General features: G+C 41.3%; 1 protein-coding gene across 2 annotated transcripts in view; it reads left to right on the forward strand.

Annotated features, from left to right (window-relative positions):
• The window catches only part of hfm1 (helicase for meiosis 1), a 276,877-nt gene that overhangs the window by 155,760 nt on the left and 97,953 nt on the right, over positions 1–23,164 (forward strand). For both annotated transcript variants that reach the window (XM_062517215.1, XM_062517224.1), the window contains one exon: positions 13,143–13,226. In XM_062517215.1, coding sequence (XP_062373199.1) covers positions 13,143–13,226 — 84 coding nt within the window. The remainder of the gene's footprint in view (positions 1–13,142; positions 13,227–23,164) is intronic.

Consider the following 23,164-nt stretch of genomic DNA (forward strand, 5'->3'; position numbering starts at 1 on the left):
AAAATTTCGTTTCGTCCCCGGGGGTCACTCCCCCCCCGCGCTGCCCCCGCCCGAAGCCCAAAAATTGCAGTTTTTCCTACATAACTACCTGAACCGTGGCACCGAGGATGACAACATTTTTATGGTATGTTGGTCTCAAGAGCTCGAATCAACTTAGCTTATAACCAGTCATTTGTGATTTGCACCCCCATGGTAAAAATTGAAAATGTAATGTAATATTGCTTTAATTGCTATCTTCAGATGAGATGCTATGAACTGCACCAAATTTCATGTGTATGATTAACCTGACACCCTCTGAGAGTATGCCAAGTTTTGTGGAATTTCATCCATGGGGGGCTATAATAAATGTGTGCATTTAGTGAATGGTCCCTCAACGTGGCTGTTCTACACTGAAGACTAGGATGGCCCGTGCCCCATGTAGCTGTGTCACTGGCCACCCCTGTGGCTACCCTGTGCTTACCAAATAAAACAATTATGTATTTATTACGATTTTATATGAGAACGTCAAAAGCAGAACTAATGCAACAACGTTCAAACACTGCAGCCTGCTGCCACTGGTGTGTGGCGCTGGCGCTGCTCAGTGAGTGATAGATCAGATCAGAGAGAAGAAGACAAACGAAGAAGATGGAGATGATTTCTCAGAGTTCCGTGGATCTAGCGACAGTAAGCGACAGTACGCGACAATAGCGGGCAGGATGGCGCGCGAAAAATGTCAAAATAAAGGTACACACGAACGATCAGATAAAGTAGGTCAATATTCGTTTTTGAGAGTATTTCAACGGTTTGCACGAAATATATACATGTTGCTGCAACGTAGCCTATTTAACCATGTGTAAATGTTGTAATTGTAGCAGAGTTGTCTCGCTAACGTGCTTGAAATTAAACGGAAGTGACCTCGCGCAACACCTTTCTCTATGCAAAGCCAGACAACCGTCTCCAAATGTCTAATAAGGTAATAAGTAGAACGGCTCTGATATAGGTTACTGTTAACAGAGAGTGAAAAAAAAACATATAAGAAAGGGATAATAATTTATTAACCCGCCCGACGGACGCAAAGTGCGTCAAAAAACGCACACATTCTTCCTTGTTACATTGCTCTGCGATTATTAGTCACAGCGAGATGAGACTTATATTGCACGAAAGAACAGAACCGGGGCTTTCCAGCGAGACTAGACACTTGTCTGTACGATCAAGTATGAAAATAAAATAAAATCATGAAGTTAAATCAAAGTATATAATATTTACAGTAGTGCGATCACCCTTTCTTAGCCGTCCTTAAGCCCAAACGGTAGTAGGGGTTCGGGGGTGTCATCCCCGAGAGAATTTCTTAAATATTGCTGTGTAAATGCACAAATTCTGTGCACTTTCAGTCAGAGATTAGGGCCTGCACTGTCTGACTCCTACACATTCCTCACCTATTATACAGATAGCCTATGCATGAAAACATTTTTTGGAAACGAAACTCAGCCATATTATTTTCTCAACCTTCATTTACATTATGTGGGATAACTCTAAACAGCTACTCTTGTCAGATGGCCATTATACATCATTGAAAAGCTGAGATTCCAGGCTTTCAGAAAAGGTATGGTTTGCCACCTTTTCGGTAACGACCAACCCCTCTGGCTCACGAACTAATAGGTTATTGAGAATGATGACTTTCTCTTCAGCATTGTCTTAGCGTAACCTGCTAGCCATTAAAACGAGGCAATGAAATAATGTAACGTTGACTGCAAATATTGTGCAGACTGTTGCGATTGACTGGCACACGATCACACACACACAAATCATACGTCGGGCGTTTTATGCTAGTTTCTCCATGGGCTTAGGTAGTGATCGGGCTATATTAAAACCACACTTCAATGGTGGTTGGTGAAAACCAGGACATATTAGCGTCCCGACTGGCTTTTGTCGGGACTCGGGACACGCCACTCAAAATCGGGACTGTCCCAGGAAAACCGGGACGTCTGGTCACCCTACCTAGCCTATAGGTCATTAAAGAGGAACTATGCAGGATTGGCGATTTTCGTTTTCGCTCGTTTTATGCTTGCATTTTCTCTGCAGAGCTTCCCCGACAGCTTTAGCGTGTATATTTATACATGTATAGGCTATATTTAAATATATAAATTGCAAGCGTGGTTCTTCGTCTCAGACTTCCAGATGTAAACAAGGAGCGATCGTCTCCTGCAGAAAGTTGCATAGGGTCTCTTTAAGAAAACCTAACAATTGTGTTGTTGTTTGAATAACACAATCATCACAACTTTCATTTTATACGACTGTAGTAATGTGTCCGTGCAGATGGAGAGACCCAGGTCGAGAAATGCCAAGTAGAAGAAAACTTCCTTCTTTATTAAAGGAGAATTCCGGTGTGAAATTGAGCTTAACTGTACCGAAACATGTTAAGGTGTACTCACACGTGTTTTAGACGTACTTTCACTCACCCCCAGCATTCGGAACTCCTCCGTTTTCAGCCTAGCTTACAGTAGGCTTGAATCTATTAGATTGGGCATTACGTAGCCTATGCAGCTAAATCGCTATTTTTAAACCATTAAAAAGGTTCCAAGTAACTCCACACTGCATTGGTAGACTTCTGAGGGTCCTGACATTTAAAACGAGATACTTAGAACTTTGGAAGTGCACAGGAAGTTTATTAAAAAAGACTGTTTATTCAAGCAGTACCTTCATAGAATCTCTCCGCTGGGCGCCATCTTGTGGTGAAGTCGCGATAAGTCGACTGACGAGCACAAACGAACAGGAAAGACAGGGGGACATATTGCAAACATTTTGAGCTTTGTTACTCATCATGCTCATGTAGGCAGTATAACTATATATTTCCTATGGAATTACTTTAGCAATATGTTCCCCTGTCCTTCCTGTTCGTTCGTGCTCGTCAGTCGGCTTATCGCGACTTGATTCCAAGATGGCGCCCAGCGGAGAGATTCTATGAAGGCACTGCTTGTAAACAGTCTTTTTTTTAATAAACTTCCTGTGCATTTCCAAAGTTCTCAGTATCTCGTTTTAAATGTCAGGACCCTCAGAAGTCTACCAATGCAGTGTGGAGTTACTTGGAACCTTTTTAATGGTTTAAAAATAGCGATTTAGCTGCATAGGCTACGTAATGCCCAATCTAATAGATTCAAGCCTACTGTAAGCTAGGCTGAAAACGGAGGAGTTCGGAATGCTGGGGGTGAGTGAAAGTGCGTCTAAAACACGTGTGAGTACACCTTAACATGTTTCGGTACAGTTAAGCTCAATTTCACACCGGAATTCTCCTTTAAGCTACCGGTAGGTTTAAGACATAAACAAAAGAAAAACACTGATCAAAACGAAAAACAAAAAAAACATGGGACAATGCCCAATAGCTAGGCCCTCACGTACCCATAATGACAGCAACAATGCATCCTCTCACGGCAGAGGCCCATCTTTCGAATGAAGCGCCCAATACTGTTATATCCTATTGGCACGGACCAAACAGAGCAAACAATCAATTAGCGCAACCACATATCCTCATAGGCTAGATACTATAGGAGCGCAACACATTACTTGACCACATTCCTGTGCAATAAGAACTACTTCGCTACAGTCCCCCAAAATAACAAATAAATCAAAACTACTGAAACACCCCTGTCTCCATGAGCGCTTCCCTTATGGGAGCGCGCCCTGTCCCTTTAACTGGGTCTCACCTCCGACACTCTTGTTGCACCCTGGAAGACAGGTGGACAGGTAAGGTGAACAATACACAATACAAAGACAAACATTAGCACAGTCGAACGCGATTCCATTTAAGATGTCATTCGTGCACACACGAAACCCGCCACAACTGCCCCGACATTATGCCCTGCATCAGCCGCTCATAGCCATGTTTAGCGCACGGCCTACTCAATATTCCTTCGCGTCACACAACGACACAATACATAGTTATTCCATACTTGTCTACATATGCATTGCATCATTTAATTTCATTGTATCTCCTGTGTGCGTATACTGTATGTAGCATGCGTTCAAGTGCAAACTCCGTTCTCATTGTTCTTACTGGCGGGAATGCGCCCGCTTGCGTGACAGACGCGGTGCGCTCTGTCACAACGACCAATAACTTCTCGTAGCAGCTCCCTGTCCTCACGGGCACGGCTGCAACTTGTGCACTCGTTTGTGCTTTTTAGCAGCATGTTCATCAGGTCCCAGAGCTGCGTGAGCCTCCGTGTCAACAATGAATGAAAATTAGGTTATTATAATTTTGCGGGAGTAGGCTATGCTACACACATTTTCCCCCTATAAAGGCAATGAGCAGCCTTGAATGATTCATTTACAGGCAACATACAGGCAATGAGCAGCCTTGAATGATTCGTTTTTAATGTATCAGACAATAACTATAGGCTACTCGAGACAGCTATAATTTTCAGGACAATCAGGGCAGGATTTGGGATTCGGGACAACTGCTTGCTTCGTGACTGTCCCGAATTTTTCGGGACGTCTGGTCACCCTATACCAAATACAACATTCTAGGCCATGAAACAGACGAAGTGACAGCAAAATAATAACTTAATTTAGCTCCACTTACCCCATGTTTCTGTGTGACAATATAATCCTAATCCAACGTTATCATGTGTTTCTCTATGGCAAGTCACGTTCATAATACGATTTTTAGATCCTAGCAAACTCCTGTATGGTATCCAATTCAAGACTCATACTGCATCCAAATTTGTTTGACAAATAAACACTTTTTTGCCTTTACTTTGTTCATTGCAATGCAGTAAAAAATATTATAGAGAATCATCATCTGTGCACTTCATGTGTGCTACCACGCAACCAAGTGAGGTCAGATCAGCTAGTGTCACAAATATGGAGCGCAAAAAGTCATTTCTCAGCACTAAATAAAAATTGCCAGTTATTTCTGGAAGGCACACACCACATATTTTTAGTAAATTGCTCAGCCCCAAAGTATACCTCCACCATGGTTCTTATATTGCTGCGGTGAGATACACTTCAAAATGTAAGAATATAATACGCTTTTTTATTATTTAAAAATCTAAATCAAATCAATGCAAGTATTTATACATGATATTGTGGCAGATCTGGGTAGCCTAGACTGTGCTGAAAAAAACAATATGTAGCTTGTGTGAATGGCACAATGACCAGGATAAATGCTTCTAACTAGAGATAGTGAAAATGCCCTTAAAACAGCTTAGGGCTCATAGGGTTAAACGTTGATGTAAATGCTGTATATGATTATCATGCAAGAAAATAACTGTGGAAGGATGACCTTTTCCATAAACATCACCTAAAATAACCCCATTATCAAATAAAACTCAAACTTATCAGTTAAAATGTTTACAACCAATAATGTCAACTTGTACGTTTTCACAGGCATAAATATGACATAAATTACATGTATGAAAGTAGCCTATGTTGCCCCACCCTGACAGGTCATCGCTGTATCAAATCATACAAGACCTGTCAGGAAACACCCTTTAAGGAAAAGCGTATATCAAATTCACCTTTGTAAGTACCAGGCTATGTAACTACCAACTGAAATACTTTAAGCCTGTCATTGACACATAGGCCTACTGTTGAATTTCAAATTGTGCTGCTGTGAAAACAAGTTGTGCATATTTGAAAGGGGGGTAAAATGAAATCCTTATGACAATGCATTAGCCTAATATTTATGCCAAGTTTGCTTTTAGGTACAAGGCATCAAGTCTGTACTGAGTAATATGGGCACATAGCCTACTGCTGAACTTCAAATTGTGTGGCTGTGAAAACAATAAGTTGTGCATATGTCAAAGGGGGGTGAAATGGAATCCTTAGAAGGTCTACTTTCAGGATACTGTATATATAGATGTTTATACCAAATTCGCCTTTGTAGGTACCAGGCCATACTAAGCGTGTACCGCGTCAGATAGTAAGCGTTACTTTGACACACACTGTTGAACTTCAAATTGTGTGGCTGTGAAAACAATAAGTTGTGCATATGTAAAAGGGGGGTGAAATAGAATCTTTAGAATGTCTACTTTCAGAAAATATCTAGATGTTTATACCAAATTCGCCTTTGTGGGTACCAGGCCATACTAAGTGTGTACCGAGTCACATACTAAGCGTTACTTTGACACACACTGTTGAACTTCAAATTGCGTGGCTGTGAAAACAATAAGTTGTGCATATATAAAAGGGGGGTGAAATGGAATCCTTAGAAGGTCTACTTTCAGATAATATATAGATGTTTATACCGAATTCGCCTTTGTGGGTACCAGGCCATACTAAGCGTGTACCGAGTCACATAATAGGCCTGCCATTGACAAACAAAGAAGCTCCTTTCTTGTAGATATGATTTGAGCCAGTTTAGAACTATGCCTGTAAATCCAACCCAGTGTTCTAGTCTGTGTAGTAAAATATTGTGATCAACAGTGTCAAATGCTGCGCTAATGTCCAGTAGCACTAGGACTGATGTTTTACCAGAATCTGTGTTGAGACGTATGTCATTGAAAACCTTAATGTGAGCTGTTTCAGTGCTGTGATTTGCCCGAAAACCAGACTGAAAGTAATCAAAATACCCATTTGATGTTAGGAAGGTGGTTAGTTGATTAAAGACTACTTTTTCAATAATTTTGCCAATAAAAGGTAGATTGGATATGAGCCTGTAATTGTTTAACATGGAGGCATCCAGGTTATTCTTCTTGAGCAGTGGCTTTACAACAGCTGTTTTTAGTGACTTAGGAAAAGTGCCAGACAGCAGTGATGTACACTGCTCAAAAAAATAAAGGGAACACTGGTTCATAGGAGTATAGCATCAAGTCAGTCACAATTGTGGGATATTGATCCGGACAGTTATGTAACAGAGGTGGTTGTGAATCAGGTTGACCCGCTTTGATGTCAATGAAATTTACTGCAGGTGTACTAGAGGGCCAACTGTGAGACGACCCCCAAAACAGGAATGTTTTTACAGGTGGTGGCAACTGGTAATTTTTCCATCTTCATCCTTCTTGACTGATTTTTCACTAGTTTTGCATTTGGATAGGGTCAGTGTTACTACTGGTAGCATGAGCCAGTATCTGGAGCCTACAGAGGTTGCACAGGGTAATCCAACTCCTCCAGAATGGCACACCAATACTTGTCATTGCCAAAAAGATTGCTGTGTCTCACATTGCAGTCTCAAGAGCATGGAAGAGATTCCAGGAGACAGGCAGTTGCTCTAGGAGAGCAGGGCAGAGTGGTAGAAGGTTGTTAACCCAATAGCAGGACCAGTATCTGCTCCTTTGTGCAAGGAGGAACAGTAGGAGTTTTGCTAGAGCCTTACAGAATGACCTCCAGCAGGCCGCTGGTGTGAATGTTTCAGACCACATTGTCAGAAACGGACTTTATGAGGTTGACCTGAGGGCCCGATAGCCTCTAGAGGGACCTGTGTTCACTGCCCTGTTCTGTGCATCCCTCCAAAGGTATGCCTCCCCAGACCATTACTGACCCACCACCAAACTGGTCATGCTGAATGATGCTGAATGATGTTGCAGGCAGCATAACGTTCTCCACGACATCTCCAGACCCTTCAATGTCTGTCACATGTGCTCAGGGTGAACCTGCTCTCATCTGTGAAAAGTACAGGGCGCTAGTGTTAGACCTGCCAATATTGCATTCTATGGCAAATGTCAATTGAGCTCCACAGTGCTGGGCAGGGAGCACAGGTCCCTCTAGAGGCCATCGGGCCCTCAGGCCACCTTCATGAAGTCTGTTTCTGGCAGTGTGGCCAGAGACATTCACACCAGTGACCTGCTAGAGGTCATTCTGTAAGGCTCTAGTAGGGCTTCTACTGTTCCTCCTTGCACAAAGGAGCAGATACTGGTCCTGCTACTGGGTTAAGGATCTTCTACCACTCTGCCCTGCTCTCCTAGAGCAATTGCCTGTCTCCTGGAATCTCTTCCATGCTCTTGAGACTGCAGGGGGAGACACAGCAGTCATTTTGGCAATGGAACGTATTGGTGTGCCAATCTGAAGGAGTTGGACTACCCTGTGCAACCTCTGTAGGCTCCAGATACTGGCTTATGCTACCAGTGGTAACACTGACCTTATCCAAATGCAAAACTAGTGCCAAATCAGTCAAGAAGGATGAAGATGGGAAAATGACCATGTGCCACCACCTGTAAAAACATTCCTGTTTTGGGCGTCGTCTCACAGTTGGCCCTCTAGTACACCTGTAGAACATTTTGTTGACATCAAAGCAGGTCAACCTGATTCACAAACCACCTCTGTTACATAACTGGCCAAATCAATATCTCACAAGTGTGACTGACTTAATGCTATACTCCTATGAACCAGTGTTCCCTTTATTTTTTTGAGCAGTGTATTTACAATGTGAAGGACATCTGAGGCTATAAGGTGAAAAACAGTTTTGAAGAAATTTGTAGGCAGAGTGTCCAAGCCACATGTGGAGGAGCTGAGATTCTGTACTGTTTTTTCAAGTGTTTCATGGTCTATCAAGTTGAACTCTGACATCAAGTTAAGCTTCCCTCTATTTGTAGCTGGAAGTTCCAGGTGTTGAATTTGTAATGTAGCAGATATACTCATTGCATTTACTAGTTGAGAGAAGTTCGGGCGCTAATTGTGAGGGAGGATTTGTTAACTTTTCGACAGTGGAAAATAAAACACGAGTATTATTTGAACTCCTACTGATGATGTTAGAAAAGAAAGATTGTCTTGCTTTGCATATTTCAGAGTTATATGTGCGGAGCATGTTTTTATGGATGTCATAGTGGATCTGAAGTTTGTATTTACGCCATTTTCTTTCAGTCTTCCTACACTCTCTTTTTAGGAGTTTAACCACTGGATTTGCTTGCTTCCATGGTGCTTTCTGTTTGTCCTTAACTTTCTTGGATTTTAAGGGAGCAATGCCATCCATAATGTTTGCCATTTTTGCATTAAAGTGATCCAATAAGTCTTCTAGTCCGGGAGCCAAATGCCTAGCCTGGCACGCCCTCCCAGTGACGCAACGCCTTCAGGCTTTTGCTGCTGGTCTGGTCAACTGCTCATTGAGAAGGATTTCTGAGTTCCCGAAATCTGCGGAACTGCCCCCTTTGGTCGAGAACCAATCAACTTTGAGCAGCTCCAACGGCTCTGGGTAGAGGCGTGTTCAAGGCAGCGGAAAGAGTGTTGTTATTGGTTTAAACTCGGCAATCCGCTTTCTGACATCTACCAGTAGCAAACCGAGGCACTTAAAGAAGGCGGGTCAACCAGCGATGGCAAGAAACCGTGTTAGCACAGGCTGTTGGTCAGACTAAAGTCTCACAGAGCCTTTGAAAGTCGATGGTAATCAGGCTACCAAATGCCATAATTTAGGTGAACCTGGCTTTGTCGGTTAAAGTTTTTTTTTTTGCAGAATCTAGTAGACTAGTGGTACCTCTTTAAGATTTAAGAGGGTGCCCAGTGATATCCCTTGGGCAATTTCATATATTAAGCCTTTCTTGTCCAATGTGTTGACTATAAGGCGGATATACTACAGGTGAATAGGGTAAAAAAATTAACAAGCAGATATCACTATGAAAATTCACCAGTTGATTACTTAGATCAATATGAAAAATAAATGTATTACAAGTTTTCTGAAATGTAATATTTGAATATGCAAATGAGGTATGATGTAATTAAATATGCGCTGATTTGCATAAACGTAAAAAGATCAAATCTGAACATTGGACAGCTTAATTTTTTTTCTTTTCATTTTGTTGACATAAGAGATGAAAAGTATTTTAGAGAGGGAATTATGGATATCTCATTTAGTTATTCAGTAAATCAGAAAATACTATACCAGCCTTTAAAAAATCCATTTTCGCCATGTTTTTTGGAATAAAATGTCATGTAAATCAGGCTAAGAATCATATATCAACAAACCCCTCTGCAAAATCCTTCTAAACATGGTTAGGTATAAGACTGAAAAGTTTGGTGTATGTAGATGCTTGTGAAGTGGAGATTTTGTTCTCCGAGTGAGAGAGGAAACTCATCCATATCCGCCTTATATTCAACACATTGGACAAGAAAGGCATAATATACAAAATTGCCCAAGGGATATCACCGGGCACCCTCTTAAATCTTAAAGAGGTACACCTACTCTACTAGATTCAGCAAAAAAAAAAACTTTAACCATCTCTTATGTCAACAAAATGAAAAGAAAAAAATTGAAACTGGCTTTATCCAATGTTCAGATTTGATCTTTTTACGTTTATGCAAATCAGCGCATATTTAATTACATCATACCTAATTTGCATATTCAAACATTAAATTTCAGAAAACTTGTAATACATTTATTTTTCATATTGATCTAAGTAATCAACTGGTGAAGTTTCATAGTGATATCTGCTTGTTAATGTTTTTACCCTATTCACCTGTAGTATATCCGCCTTATAGTCAACACATTGGACAAGAAAGGCTTAATATACGAAATTGCCCAAGGGATATCACCGGGCACCCTCTTAAATCTTAAAGAGGTACCCCTAGTCTACTAGATTCTGCAAAAAAAAAAAACTTTAACCGACAGAGCCAGGTCTGACCCCATGGCTCCCTGACTATTCTACTGAGTCTGACAAATTACTTGATGTCTTTGAGAGTGCTTTCTCAAAAAGAACACTTGTCTTATCATTTATGATTCTCCTTTTTACCAACATAGATCTGTTCTGACTGTGTGGGGACATAGACACATCAAAGAACACGCTGAAATGATCAGATAACGCCAGGTCTTTAACAGCTGTGGAGACATTGAGACCCTTTGTGATAACGAGATCGAGTGTATGGCCTTGAGAGTGTGTTGGCTCCTGTATATGCTGTGTTAGGGAGAAGGTGTCGATTAGTGCTATGAATTCCTTGGCATAATTGGTTTCAGGATTATCCACATGTAGGTTTAGATCCCCTGATATAATAAGACAGCCTACTACTGTCTTTAACCAGCAGCTCGAGAATATTATCAAGCTTCATGTTTGCTAGCTGAGGAGGAGACGAGTGTCGGAGAAGGGGGAAGAAGACTGAGCCAAATTTGCAATGAAACGAGCATACGCTTCTTCTTCTACCTCGTACGAGCATGCGCCAAACAAACTAAAATAAACTTGAAGCCGAATAAAGGTTTACATGATCAAGCAATTAGTTAATTCCGCTTTAACATCTGAATAAACCACCTTCTTACTTCGGAATTAAGTTTAATTCCAAATAATAATTTGCATAAAGAGTAAACATGGTCTTGTAAGTTTTATTCAGAATTAAGTTTGTTGTATTTCGGAATTAAAGCTCTCATTTAAACGCATTGTAACCTCATATTTGGGATATTTTCAGCAAGTGACTGATATTTCAGCAGCTTGGAGTTAAAATAAGTGTCCATGTACAAGTCAAAATAACTATACAGTATAATACTAAATAATATTTTAACAATAGTCAAATTCTTAGAGTTGTCATCTATAATGGTATCTGGGGTATTTGGAATATTATAAAAAAGTGATATTGTTGGTGTTTTCATCACTGAATCTGCCAGTTGTATAGTGTGGTGTTTGTATCACACACACACAGGCATGCACACACAGGCTCGCACGTGCGTACACACGTGCTGTACATGCATACATGCACAAACACCCACACGCGTGGATACATACTGTACTTAGCCTCACACACACACACACACACACACACACACACACACACACACACATATACACATAAAACACACACAAATGAAAGCAAGCGGACACACACACACACACACACGCACTCTCACAAGCAAAAACTCACACACAAAGAAGCACACATATCACAAAAGCAAGCGCACACATGCACACATTAATTTACATACTTCTTTTATTTCTCCTTAATGTAGACTTACCATGCCACAGTTATTGTGGTAACACTTTACATTACAGATCGGTAATAAGTGGGTAATGTTATGGTAATATGTATGCAATTTAATGGTAATAATATTTTTAAGCCATATATTACAAATAATTAATGTGTAATTTCTAGACAATTACTGTGCAATTACCATATGACAACAATGCAAATAACGTGGATTTAAGGGTAAAATAAAATGGTAATAACTGCTGTAAATATGTACTTACCGAAGCAATAAATATTTAGGATTTACTTATTGTAATATAATATGTGACCTGTTATCTGTTGTTATGATGACATAAATGAGGTAATTTTACAATAACTATATGGTATCAGGGCTGTAAAATGCTGTTTTGTCTTTTCGAAAGGTTTTCTGTACTGTGGGGAGTTGTTGAAATCCTTTCGAAAAGACAAAACAGTATTTTACAGCCCTGATACCATATAGTTAATGTGAAATAACCATATTTATTTCATCATTATAACAGATAATGGGTCACATTTTACCATCAAACTAACTACTACAAAAACTTTGACCACTGTGTAATTGTGCCATAACACTTAGAAGTTACTATGTAATGTAGTCCTTCATTGCAACATCATGTTGGTATAATTACAGAAATATTATGTCACAATAAGTAAATCCTAAATATTTATTGCTTTGGTAAGTACACATTTACAGCAGTTATTACCATTTTATCTTACCCAAGTTATTTGCATTGTTGTTGTATGGTAATTGCACAGTAATTGTCTAGAAATTACACATTAATTATTTGCAATATGTGTTTTAAAAATATTATTACTATGAAATTGCATATATTTTACCATAACATTACCCACTTATTACCGTTACCGTTACCGTTATGGTTATTAAATGGGTGATTAAATTACTTTATTGTTTATCTGCTATTCTCTTTTATATTCATTGCTTATTGTCATTAGGTTATTGCTTGAATAGATATTGTTTACATTGTTCATATTGCTGTTCTCCCTACTGTAGTCTGACCAACTTTGTTTATTGTTAAATTAACTGCTGTATTGGTTTTATATGTGGCTTTGGACAAAGGTGTGGGAATAGCCATAACCATAATCATAACATACACAAATGTTGCAAGAGTAGGGGATGGTGTTGGAGATGGAAACAAACTGACAAGTGTAATTTATTTTTGCGGTGAGAATGTGTAGGACTGAGCGGCAGTCATATATTGTACTGCTTTGCGGTACATCTTCTTAATTAACAATGAACAGAAGTGACATCATTTAATCTTCTACTGATTCGCTGTTTTTCGTTCTGATGTTTTCAGATTGTCAACAGACATCCCCCTTTTGGAAACCAAATTAGAGAGCGCATACTTGCACTGCCAAAGTATGAACTTCACTTGGAACAGGTGTGTACTATGAAGCAAAATTGTGCTCCAAATGTTCACAGAACAAATTCACAGAACCCCAGTTAATGGATGGTGAAGAGAGCTGTAAGTTACAGATGGTACGGGTTGAGAATGCTCCTTTCTTTGCCGCACATCGGGAATGCCGCAGGTGCAGGATTTGTAATTAAAACTGCAACTGCAAGGGGGCAACATAAGACTGCCCTAATAACATGCAGGTTCGGCTCATACCAGAAAAACACGAAAAAACCCGAAGACACCGCGCTGGTGACAAGCGTAGAAAAGAGACTGACGCTCAGCATCTCTGATCGCAGTTGCAGAGTTTTCGAATGTTTTACTTCACAGCTCTCTGACGCAACCTTACTCAAGGCCCGATCACATTATAGGCGGCATGCGCTATGAAACTCATTAATTTCAATGGGTTGAGAGCGCAAAAACGGGTCTGCCGCTGTGCTCAGTAAAAAAAGTAGGTCCGTGTACCTTCTGTTCATTTGATTTTCAAGGTTGGAACAGTTATCAAAAAACGGATTTCAAGACCTTTACCTAAAACAGTAGGCTACTTCCCAGAGAAAAATAAAACTCAAATATTGAAAAAAAATTGGAAAAAATAATCCAATATACAACTATAGAGCTGGCAACTTTCACGCTTTCGGCGTGTGACACACGATTTTGCCTGTTTACACACGCACACACGCCATGCATACATTTTCTCACGCAAAACAAAATCTGATCTTGGGCTGAGACCTGAGACTGTTCGTTCCTTTTCAAACTCCTCGACGGTATCCTAGATGGCGATAAGAAGTGCCACTGTAGGCTAACCATATTCGTTGAACGTCTAAGTTTGCGATAGAAGAACCCACGGGAGAAACCTTTATTGTCGAGAAAAACGGCAATCTGGTCAAAGACTAGGTATGTTGTTACAATCAATGTCACAAATCATATAGGCCTATCGTTAATTAAGGACTCACCCTCTTAAACTTTAGGTCTTTAAAGAATTTAGTTTGTGTGGATGAACTTGATTCCCTACAAGTTAACTTTGTTGCACTTTTTGTTTGCTGGAACGTGTGGATGAATAATGAAACATTGCAAGACACTTATCTCTTATATGATCCCAGAAAGATTTTCTTTGACTTGTTTTGAACATGTAGGCCTATTTTGTCTAATGACACAGAAAGCTAAATTAATTGCTTCCACATATCCTTGTCATGCACTATATGCAACTTTTTTTGCGTTAAACCTTGAGACTGAAGGCTAACTAGACTACTCACGTATTTCTTAAAGGGACAGGCACTCAATTACACACACCACTAATGCGCACTCAATTAGACCTAGACACCATTTAAAGAGTCACTGCACCCTAAAATATGTTTTTTGAGCTGTTGATTGATTGAAAATACTCATAAGTGGTGAACTGTACTATTACCAGGGTTAATATTGACAATAATCGTGTTTCTCGACAAAAGTAACATTTCGTCTGATTTTGTATTGGAGATATTGCTCTCCGCGCATTCTACAGGTTGAAACATGCCATGGCATGTTGGTCCAAAATGCTATTGGAATGCTGACGAAGTCCTGTACTTCTCGTCCAACACTACGTCACCGGGTCGTTACAAATTAGGAATGAAACGCCCCAACACCTGCTGCCCTGATTAGCCTACCTGTGATAAGCCATGTCTGCAGCACTCATTCCCAGGAAATGAGACACAAAATCACCATGGTTGATTGGTTGCAGCAGTGCTGCACTCCCTCTCCAAATTTCAGAACGTCTCGCCCATTTTGAAAGCCTTTTTCAGAAATGTGAAGTGGGTGGAGTTATGGGGTGAAGTAACTCTTTAACACTAGAAGCGCCGCGCCCCTCTGACCCACTTATACCTAGAAGCGCCGCGCCCCGGTCATTTGACCGCTTTGACGACCTACTAGAAGCGCCGTGCTGGTGTGAACTACTTAAAGCGCGGCGAGGCGGTCAAAAGACCGCTGAGTCCTTAGACTGGGAGGCTGTTACTTACACAAACTGATCGCTAGATGGCGCTTCGTGCACGAATCAAATCGTTTGGTCATAAATTCAGTTTGCACTAAGCCATGTATCATTCGTTTCAGACCGTGTTGTTGATAGTCTGTGGTTGTTTCATTATGACATACAGCACGTTCGAGTTATCTGTTCATTTATTTGTGTTGATTTGTGTTTGAGGTAAAAACTCTGGAAGAGTTCTTGAACAAAACTTAAGCAAACTTGACTTTCAACTAAAATGCTCTAAAAGTGAATGGGTGGCTAGTTCCAATTCACTCCCCAAATTCACTTCTATGCATTTAATATATGTTTGCGCCACCGAAAATGATCGGACATGGAATAAAGAGCCTAACAGTCTGGTTTCAATTACACAGTAGCCAGGATTTCAGGCCGCATTTTACAGGCTACCGTGGCTACTTTCTAAAACATTTTTATTAATTTAGGGAGAAGCATCTTATAGGGTCTAGCTACATCGGAGGGAGGGAGATAGAGCTATGCTGAGCAGAAAGATATTCTCCGTTTTGTGAATGTGTATGATATGTTTGCGATGTCTGCTGAAAAAAAGCCTATTGTTTCTACAATGTAAGATAACGTCTATGTGAATTCGAGATTCAGCATTGAGACACACAATTTAACATTTCAGTAGCGGAGGGCTGTAGCTCACTGGGTAGAACTTCGGCCTCATACCGATATGGTCGATGGTTCAATCCCCGACCTCTTCATGGCAGAATTTTTTTTAAGCATGGCATCAATAAATATAGGCTATATTCTATTCTAGTTTTCTATTCACACAACTACACGCACGCTGGCGAATTCGAACATTCTGAAACGCGCATATGCGATGAAACATGATTGCGCATTCTTCCACGAGTTGCCTAAACAGCCAGCCTACAGTCTAGCCTATGCAGGGGCAGAGAGAGGCGGTGGGGGTGGGGGTGGGGAAGCAGTTAATTGTCCTCGATGCCACGGTGATGTCTGTTGTAGCCAAGCCTAGACGAGCGCATGGGGGAGGGGGAATGATCGGTTTCAAATAGGCTATGTTTGCAATGGATATAGTGTGTGGTATAGACCCCGAAGCCATTTGCTTTCAGAATAACGGCTGGCTGATGAAGTAGTTGGCTGGCTAGCTCAGCCAAAACCAAATGAGGCTGCAGCCGCCAAAGTTTTCATGACTGATAATGGCTTTAGTTGCCACTTCATGTCTACAGATGTCTATATTGTAGCCTACCATGATCTCAACACACAATGTTATTGTATTGTATTGGACAACGTTCTGCACGTTTCACTTCAATGTAGACTGCATGCGTTGTGAACAGCGCAGCAATCTCTGGAAAGGAAACGGTGGAAGTCGCAGTAGCCGAATAGCCTATCGCGTTCAATGTTGTAAATCCGTCTGTTCCAGAATATTTGGTTCATATCAGTCTTTGGTTTTGGTGTTTGTGCAACTGGGCCCTGGAGATTTAACAAAAGTCTGACTAGCCCTACGTAGGAATTAGGAAAGTAGCCTATGTAAGGCGAGATCAAGATTAGGCTACGTTGTTTGCTTCTTTCCCCCCTGCGTATCGTATAGCAACGGTGTGTCCAGTGGGAAAATCTCAGGGAGTTCTAGGCCTAATTTCTAGGCTTGTTTATTTTTCGCGTGTCTCTATGATATAATTATTTTTAGATGCAAAAAGTCTAACTGGCTTAGTCAAAGTTTGTCAGATTGTGGCTGGCGAAATTAATTTTCGTTAATGGTAAACAGTAGGCTATTGTGATTCATCCGTTTATTTCAGATAGTTTGTTATTAAAAACCATTAACAAAAAATAATTGTTCGTCGACGTTGATAAACAGTCAGAAAATTCAGTCAATATAAGCTACACTATTTCGTCCGAGCCAGGACGTGAACCCAGGTCTCCAGCGTAGTAGTCGAGAGAGTTACCGATGCGCCACTGAGTGAACGTATTGGATAGAATTGGATGTAAACTTGTTTGTCCAGCAAATATGTAAGAAAATGCTTATACATTAGTCTGAGCTTTAAAAGATAGCCTACAAATAGAAGATAAGATACAACTATGAATGTACGTAGGCATACGCGCCCTACGTACATAAATAGGCTTCGACGAATTTCAGCTGAAAATATTTTTTACACACGTAGGCCTGCCTAATAGCACAACGTCGCAACGTTTTCAAAACAAACTCGCATTTTACCACTGCAAATCGCCTCCATAGACTAGCCTATGCCATGTAAATGAAAAATAGTTATTAAAATAAATCACATATATAATAGCCCACATATTGCACATATAAACTATATGTTTTATGGTAAAATAATATTCTCATGCCCGACTGACAGGAAACCCTTGCGACCTCTGCTGTGAGAAAAGAGAATAGCAGCCTGGACAAACATGGCCGAACGCGAGACAACATAGTGTTGTCACATAAGTGAGCGCAAAATAGCTCTAAACTAGCTTGTACCGGTGTGCTTTTGATCGTGTAAAAATTCTGGGTGACAAAACACGCGTATTTAGGAAAAGTCGTGAACGTAGGGTCCTGGAATTTAATCGAGTGAAAAGATTATTTTTTTTTTGTAATCACTGCGGTCAAATGACCGCAGCCCGGCCGTTCTAGGTATATTTAGGTCACACCTACACGGCGCTTCTAGTAATACGCGTCAGCGGTCAAATGACCGGCGCTTGGCGCTTCTAGTGTTAATAATGTGTATAGGCTATTTTAAAACGGAGGCATGCGTTCATTTTAACCGGGGACGCTGGGTACATGTACCCAGCACTTTTTGTTATCACAGATTTTGTCCCCACCCCTTTTGACAACTGAAAATAAAATGTATTTAACAGAAATCTCGGTAACACTTTATTTTAATGTGTCGCTGTTACAGTGTACCTACCTAATTAGGTACAGTGTTACAACCTCTGTAACAACATGTACTATCAGGTACTACCATTGTACTTGCCTCATGTATTTGTGGGTACCTACATATAGTTGTTACATTGTAATACTGAGTGCTTTTACAACACTTTGCCAATTTGCCTAAATTATTCATCAGAGGTAAAGGGCTGACCTGAGACCTGCTGGATGGGGTAAATCTGGTCATGATAGATTTAAGCAATAAGCCCCGAGAGGCCATGGGTTATACTGTATAATCGAACAGCTAAGGGGCGTTGTTAGGCACGACGCGAAGCGGACTCGAGTGGCTTATTGCTTTTCTAAAACGGTCACTACGTCGATCTAGCAAGATTTCATGAAACGAAGGCACAGCAACGACAATGTAACGATGTATCCATAGATAATCTTTCTTCCGCCAAGAAATATATTCCCTCCTTATGAATGGTTGCCATGCAACAACAAGACGCAGCCACTGCTAGTTTTGTGCTAGCGCATTACTATAGAACGAAATGCGGTCAAGGTGTGAGTTTATCATGATATTTACAACGGCATCGAATGCGATTCAGCCAATCACAATCAAGGACCGGAACTATCCGTTTTAGAATTAATATACAAATCATTCTTAGATCCAGTCAAGGCCTTTTGTCTTCTGTGTACACATGTAACAGCTGTGCTGCTACAACCTCGTTACGGGTTTATCCCACTGTATTAAAGAGTAATAAGTGCTCTCCCCGCGCCTCCATTTAAACTAAGGGCAAACCCATTCATTCGTGCCCAAAACGAATTAATGGGCTGGGAGTGTCGCCTGACTGTGTTGGCAGACTGCAATACAATCGGTTTCGAGGGGTTAAATAGTGCACATTACTTGAACTTTTAAACCAGCTCTTCTCTTACCTGCCTTCGTGCAACTTTAGTTGTGCTCAATCCAAATTATTGTCAGTAAGGATAAGTCATATTCAGGCATGCAAACTCCTCTCCTTTCGGCGAAATTCGCCGTTTTGAATCAAAAATAGGTGACTTACATGATTCGTGCAGATCTGATGAGAAAATATTTAGGGGGGGGGGGGGGGGGGGTCAAGGTGAATTGAATTTACAACTGTGTCTGATCAGCAAGGGATGCGTGAATGTAGCCCTTATGCGTTTGATAAACATTAGTGGAAGCTAATTGTTGACAAAGACGCAACGAACAGAACGCGCACGCCAATATAGCCTCCCTGTTGTGAGCGCAGATAGATGCGTCTCAGGTGGAATAGTGATTCTGGACAGATGGAGGAGAGATGCCGAGGGATTTCACAGAAAAATACGCTGAGTGAAGCAACGGGCATAGGTTGTTTTCTTCTAATGTAATGAAAGTCAGCGAAATTAGACAAAAATGTAGACTTAACGTGTATACTTTTGTATACTTAATGTAGACTTTTGATGAAGAATACGTGCAGTTTGAACCATCTAGATCGGCAAAAGGTGAAGCAAATAGGCAGACTTTATCAGTATATCAAAGGCTAATGTGACTGTTGAATTAAATGCTCATAAACTGGTCTGGTTTGTTTTGTCTGGAGACGTAGTTGATTGACATGCTAATGCTGTCTTTAAGCACACTGCGCATAGACCTTACGCAAAGCCTACGCAAAAGATATGCAACTCAAATGATTCGCAACGTAGCCAAAAAAAGTTGCGACTGCTTCAGACCACACGTAACGCACGTAACCGTTTGAGTGTGTATGACTTGCGACAAGTTTCAGTTACACCCGGATCATTACGAGTTCGTAAGCCATGCGTAGCGTAAATTTACATTTAGCCTACAGTTTAACATGTAATATGAAGACAGTTCACATAACTTTATTGGTTGGTTAAACACTAGCACAATATAAACCACAAGTAGCCTAGGCTGCATATTAAAACATTTTAAAAAAATTGAAAAAATAAAGCCTATCTACCCTATTTTATATATGTAGTAAAGTGGGTTTTCTTAGAAATGTTTTATTAGCCACTAGATGGCGCTAGTTATTGTGTGGGTTAACCTGGCGGCTTTTGTTCCAGAATAGAGCGAGTAACTAGTAGCTACAGTAGAAGCCACAGATGATACTGTTCCTTGTTGCGTTGTCTAACAAATAAAAGCACATATTAAACCTGGACTCGGTTACTACATATGGCGACGAGGATTTATCTGACGGAAGAGACTCTAGCCTGAGAAGAGTTTTTTTGTTGTTGTTGTTGTCGTTAGAGCAAAGGAGCCTACACCACAACACTAGCCGGTGGACCTGTCTACTGAAAGGAGCAGCATGGCGAGTTTGGTAGGAAGCACCGTGCCGTTCAATAGCCAGGAACAGACCTGGGAAGAATATTGTGAAGTTCTTGAACATTTTTTTGAAGCAAATGGGATTACGGAAGCAGAAAGGATGAGGGCTATTTTGTTAAGTTCAGTGGGAAGTCAGACATATAGTTTGATCAGAAATCTACTTAGCCCGGTCAAACCGGCCGAGAAAACATATGAGGAACTGGTAAAACTTTTGAAAGACCACTATAATCCAAAACCAAGTGAAATTGTTCAGCGTTTCAAATTCAACTCCCGGACGAGGAAACAAGGGGAAACAGTGCTGGAATATGTGGCTATACTGAGAAAACTGGCGCATGATTGCCAGTATGGAGATAAATTGACTGAGATGCTGAGGGATAGACTGGTTTGTGGGATTGGAGATGACCGTATACAACGCCGATTATTGTCAGAGGCCGAACTGACTTTTGAGAAAGCATTGAAAATCGCGCAGGCGATGGAAGCAGCAAACAAAGACGTGCGAGAACTTCAAGCTCAATTGTCGGAGTCGACTTTGTCTGCAAGGCATCAGGAAGTGCACAGGATGGCTACTGCGCGATCAGAGGCAAGCGGTGAGCGCCGTAGAGCGTGCTACAGGTGCGGTAATGAGCAGCACAATGCAAATGAGTGTCGATTCATATCAGAAACATGCCATAACTGCGGCAAGAAGGGGCATATTCAAAGGATGTGTAGATCTGCAGTCTCAGTGGGGCCGTCACAGGGAAAAAGTGAAAGGAAAATGAAGACTAGTAGATGGGGGAAAACTCAGAAAACTCACCATGTAGGTGAGAGAGAGGAACATGATTCGGAGGATGAGGATGTCATGTATGTCATGAATAGCATACTGGACACTGGAATTCAAAAAGTAGCGCCCCTCACAATGACTTTGACAGTGAATGAAACAAAAATAAATTTTGAGGTGGACACAGGATGTGGGGTGACTGTGATGAAGGATTCTGATTTTCGAAAATTGTGGACTAATGAGACAATGCCAGAGTTAAAAAGGTGCCCCATAAAACTGAAGACATACACCGGACAGAAAGTGGACATACTAGGTACAGTTACAGTTGCGGTGAAGCACAAGACAATGATGAAAGAATTACCACTAGTGGTGGTACCAGGCACTGGACCGAACCTGCTCGGGAGAGGCTGGATAAAAGAACTAGGAATGGAATGGGGTGCAATTAATCACATGACTGGCACAACAAAGTTAACATTACAGGAGGTCCTTACAAAAAATGAGGAGGTTTTTAAAGAAGAATTAGGTAAGCTGAGGGGACCACCTGCAAAGATATATGTGGATAAAGACGCCACACCCAGATTTTTTAAACCACGACCAGTCCCATATGCCATGCGGGCTAAAGTGGAGGAGGAGTTGGACCGACTCCTGAAAGAGAAGGTAATTGAGCCAGTCAAATATTCAGAATGGGCAGCTCCCATAGTACCAGTACTAAAACCAGATAATTCAGTAAGGCTGTGTGGAGATTATAAATTGACTGTCAACAGAGTGTCAAAAATTGAGCAATACCCTATTCCCAGATTAGAGGACTTGTTTGCAAACCTGTCAGGGGGAGAAAAATTTAGCAAGTTAGACATGAGTCATGCATATCACCAAATTGCTTTGGATGAGGAGTCAAAGAAGTACGTGACTGTGAACACTCACAAGGGGTTATTCACTTATAGAGTTCTAGCTTTCGGAATATCATCCAGTCCAGCGATTTTTCAGCGTACGATTGAGGGGGTTTTGCAGGGCATTCCCCATGTAGCCATTTTTCTGGATGACATTCTCCTGACAGGTCGGAATGACCAGGAGCACCTTGAGACACTACAGTTGGTGTTGCAGCGATTACAGGATGCTGGGCTGCGGCTGAAAAGAAGCAAGTGCTCTTTCATGGCGAGTAAAGTGGTCTTCCTCGGGCACAAGGTGGACGCCACGGGTCTACATCCAGTCTCAGAGAAATTACAAGCCATCGAGAATGCACCCCCACCATCAAACGTGACAGAGCTTAAGGCTTATTTGGGACTGTTAAATTACTATAATAAGTTCCTACCCAACTTAGCCACTATGTTGGCTCCGGTGCACAAGTTGCTGTGTAAAGACGCAAAATGGAAATGGGGAACAGAGCAGCAAGCTGCATTTCAAGGGTCAAAGAGACTGTTGCAGTCTGCTGAGGTCTTAGTTCATTATGACCCAGAAAAAGAGATTGTGCTGCCGTGTGATGCTTCTCCATATGGGGTAGGAGCAGTGCTCTCTCACAAGATGAAGACTGGAGAAGAGAGGCCAATAGGGTTCATGTCCCGCACTCTGACCAAAGCAGAAAAGAATTACTCCCAATTGGACACAGAGGGCTTAGCAGTAATTTTTGGGGTTCAGAGGTTCCACAAATACATTTATGGCCGGAGGTTTACAATTGTCACTGATCACAAACCTCTGCTGTCACTATTCAATGAATTGAAGGCAGTGCCACAAATGGCCTCTCCACGAATCCAAAGGTGGGCAGTGACCTTACGGGCATATGAATATGAGATAGTTTACAGACCAGGGAAACTGCATGGAAATGCAGACGGCCTCAGCCGATTGCCATTACCAGAAGGACCGAAAACAGTGGCTCCAGAAGAGAGAGTACTCATGCTGGAGAACTCAGATGTAACACTGGTGTCAGCGGACCAGGTGAGAGCATGGACAAACAGAGATTCAGTGCTGGCGAGAGTGAGAGAAATGGTACAGAGAGGGTGGT

Source organism: Sardina pilchardus, chromosome 2, assembly GCF_963854185.1.
Source record: "Sardina pilchardus chromosome 2, fSarPil1.1, whole genome shotgun sequence".
Lineage (NCBI taxonomy): Eukaryota > Metazoa > Chordata > Actinopteri > Clupeiformes > Clupeidae > Sardina > Sardina pilchardus.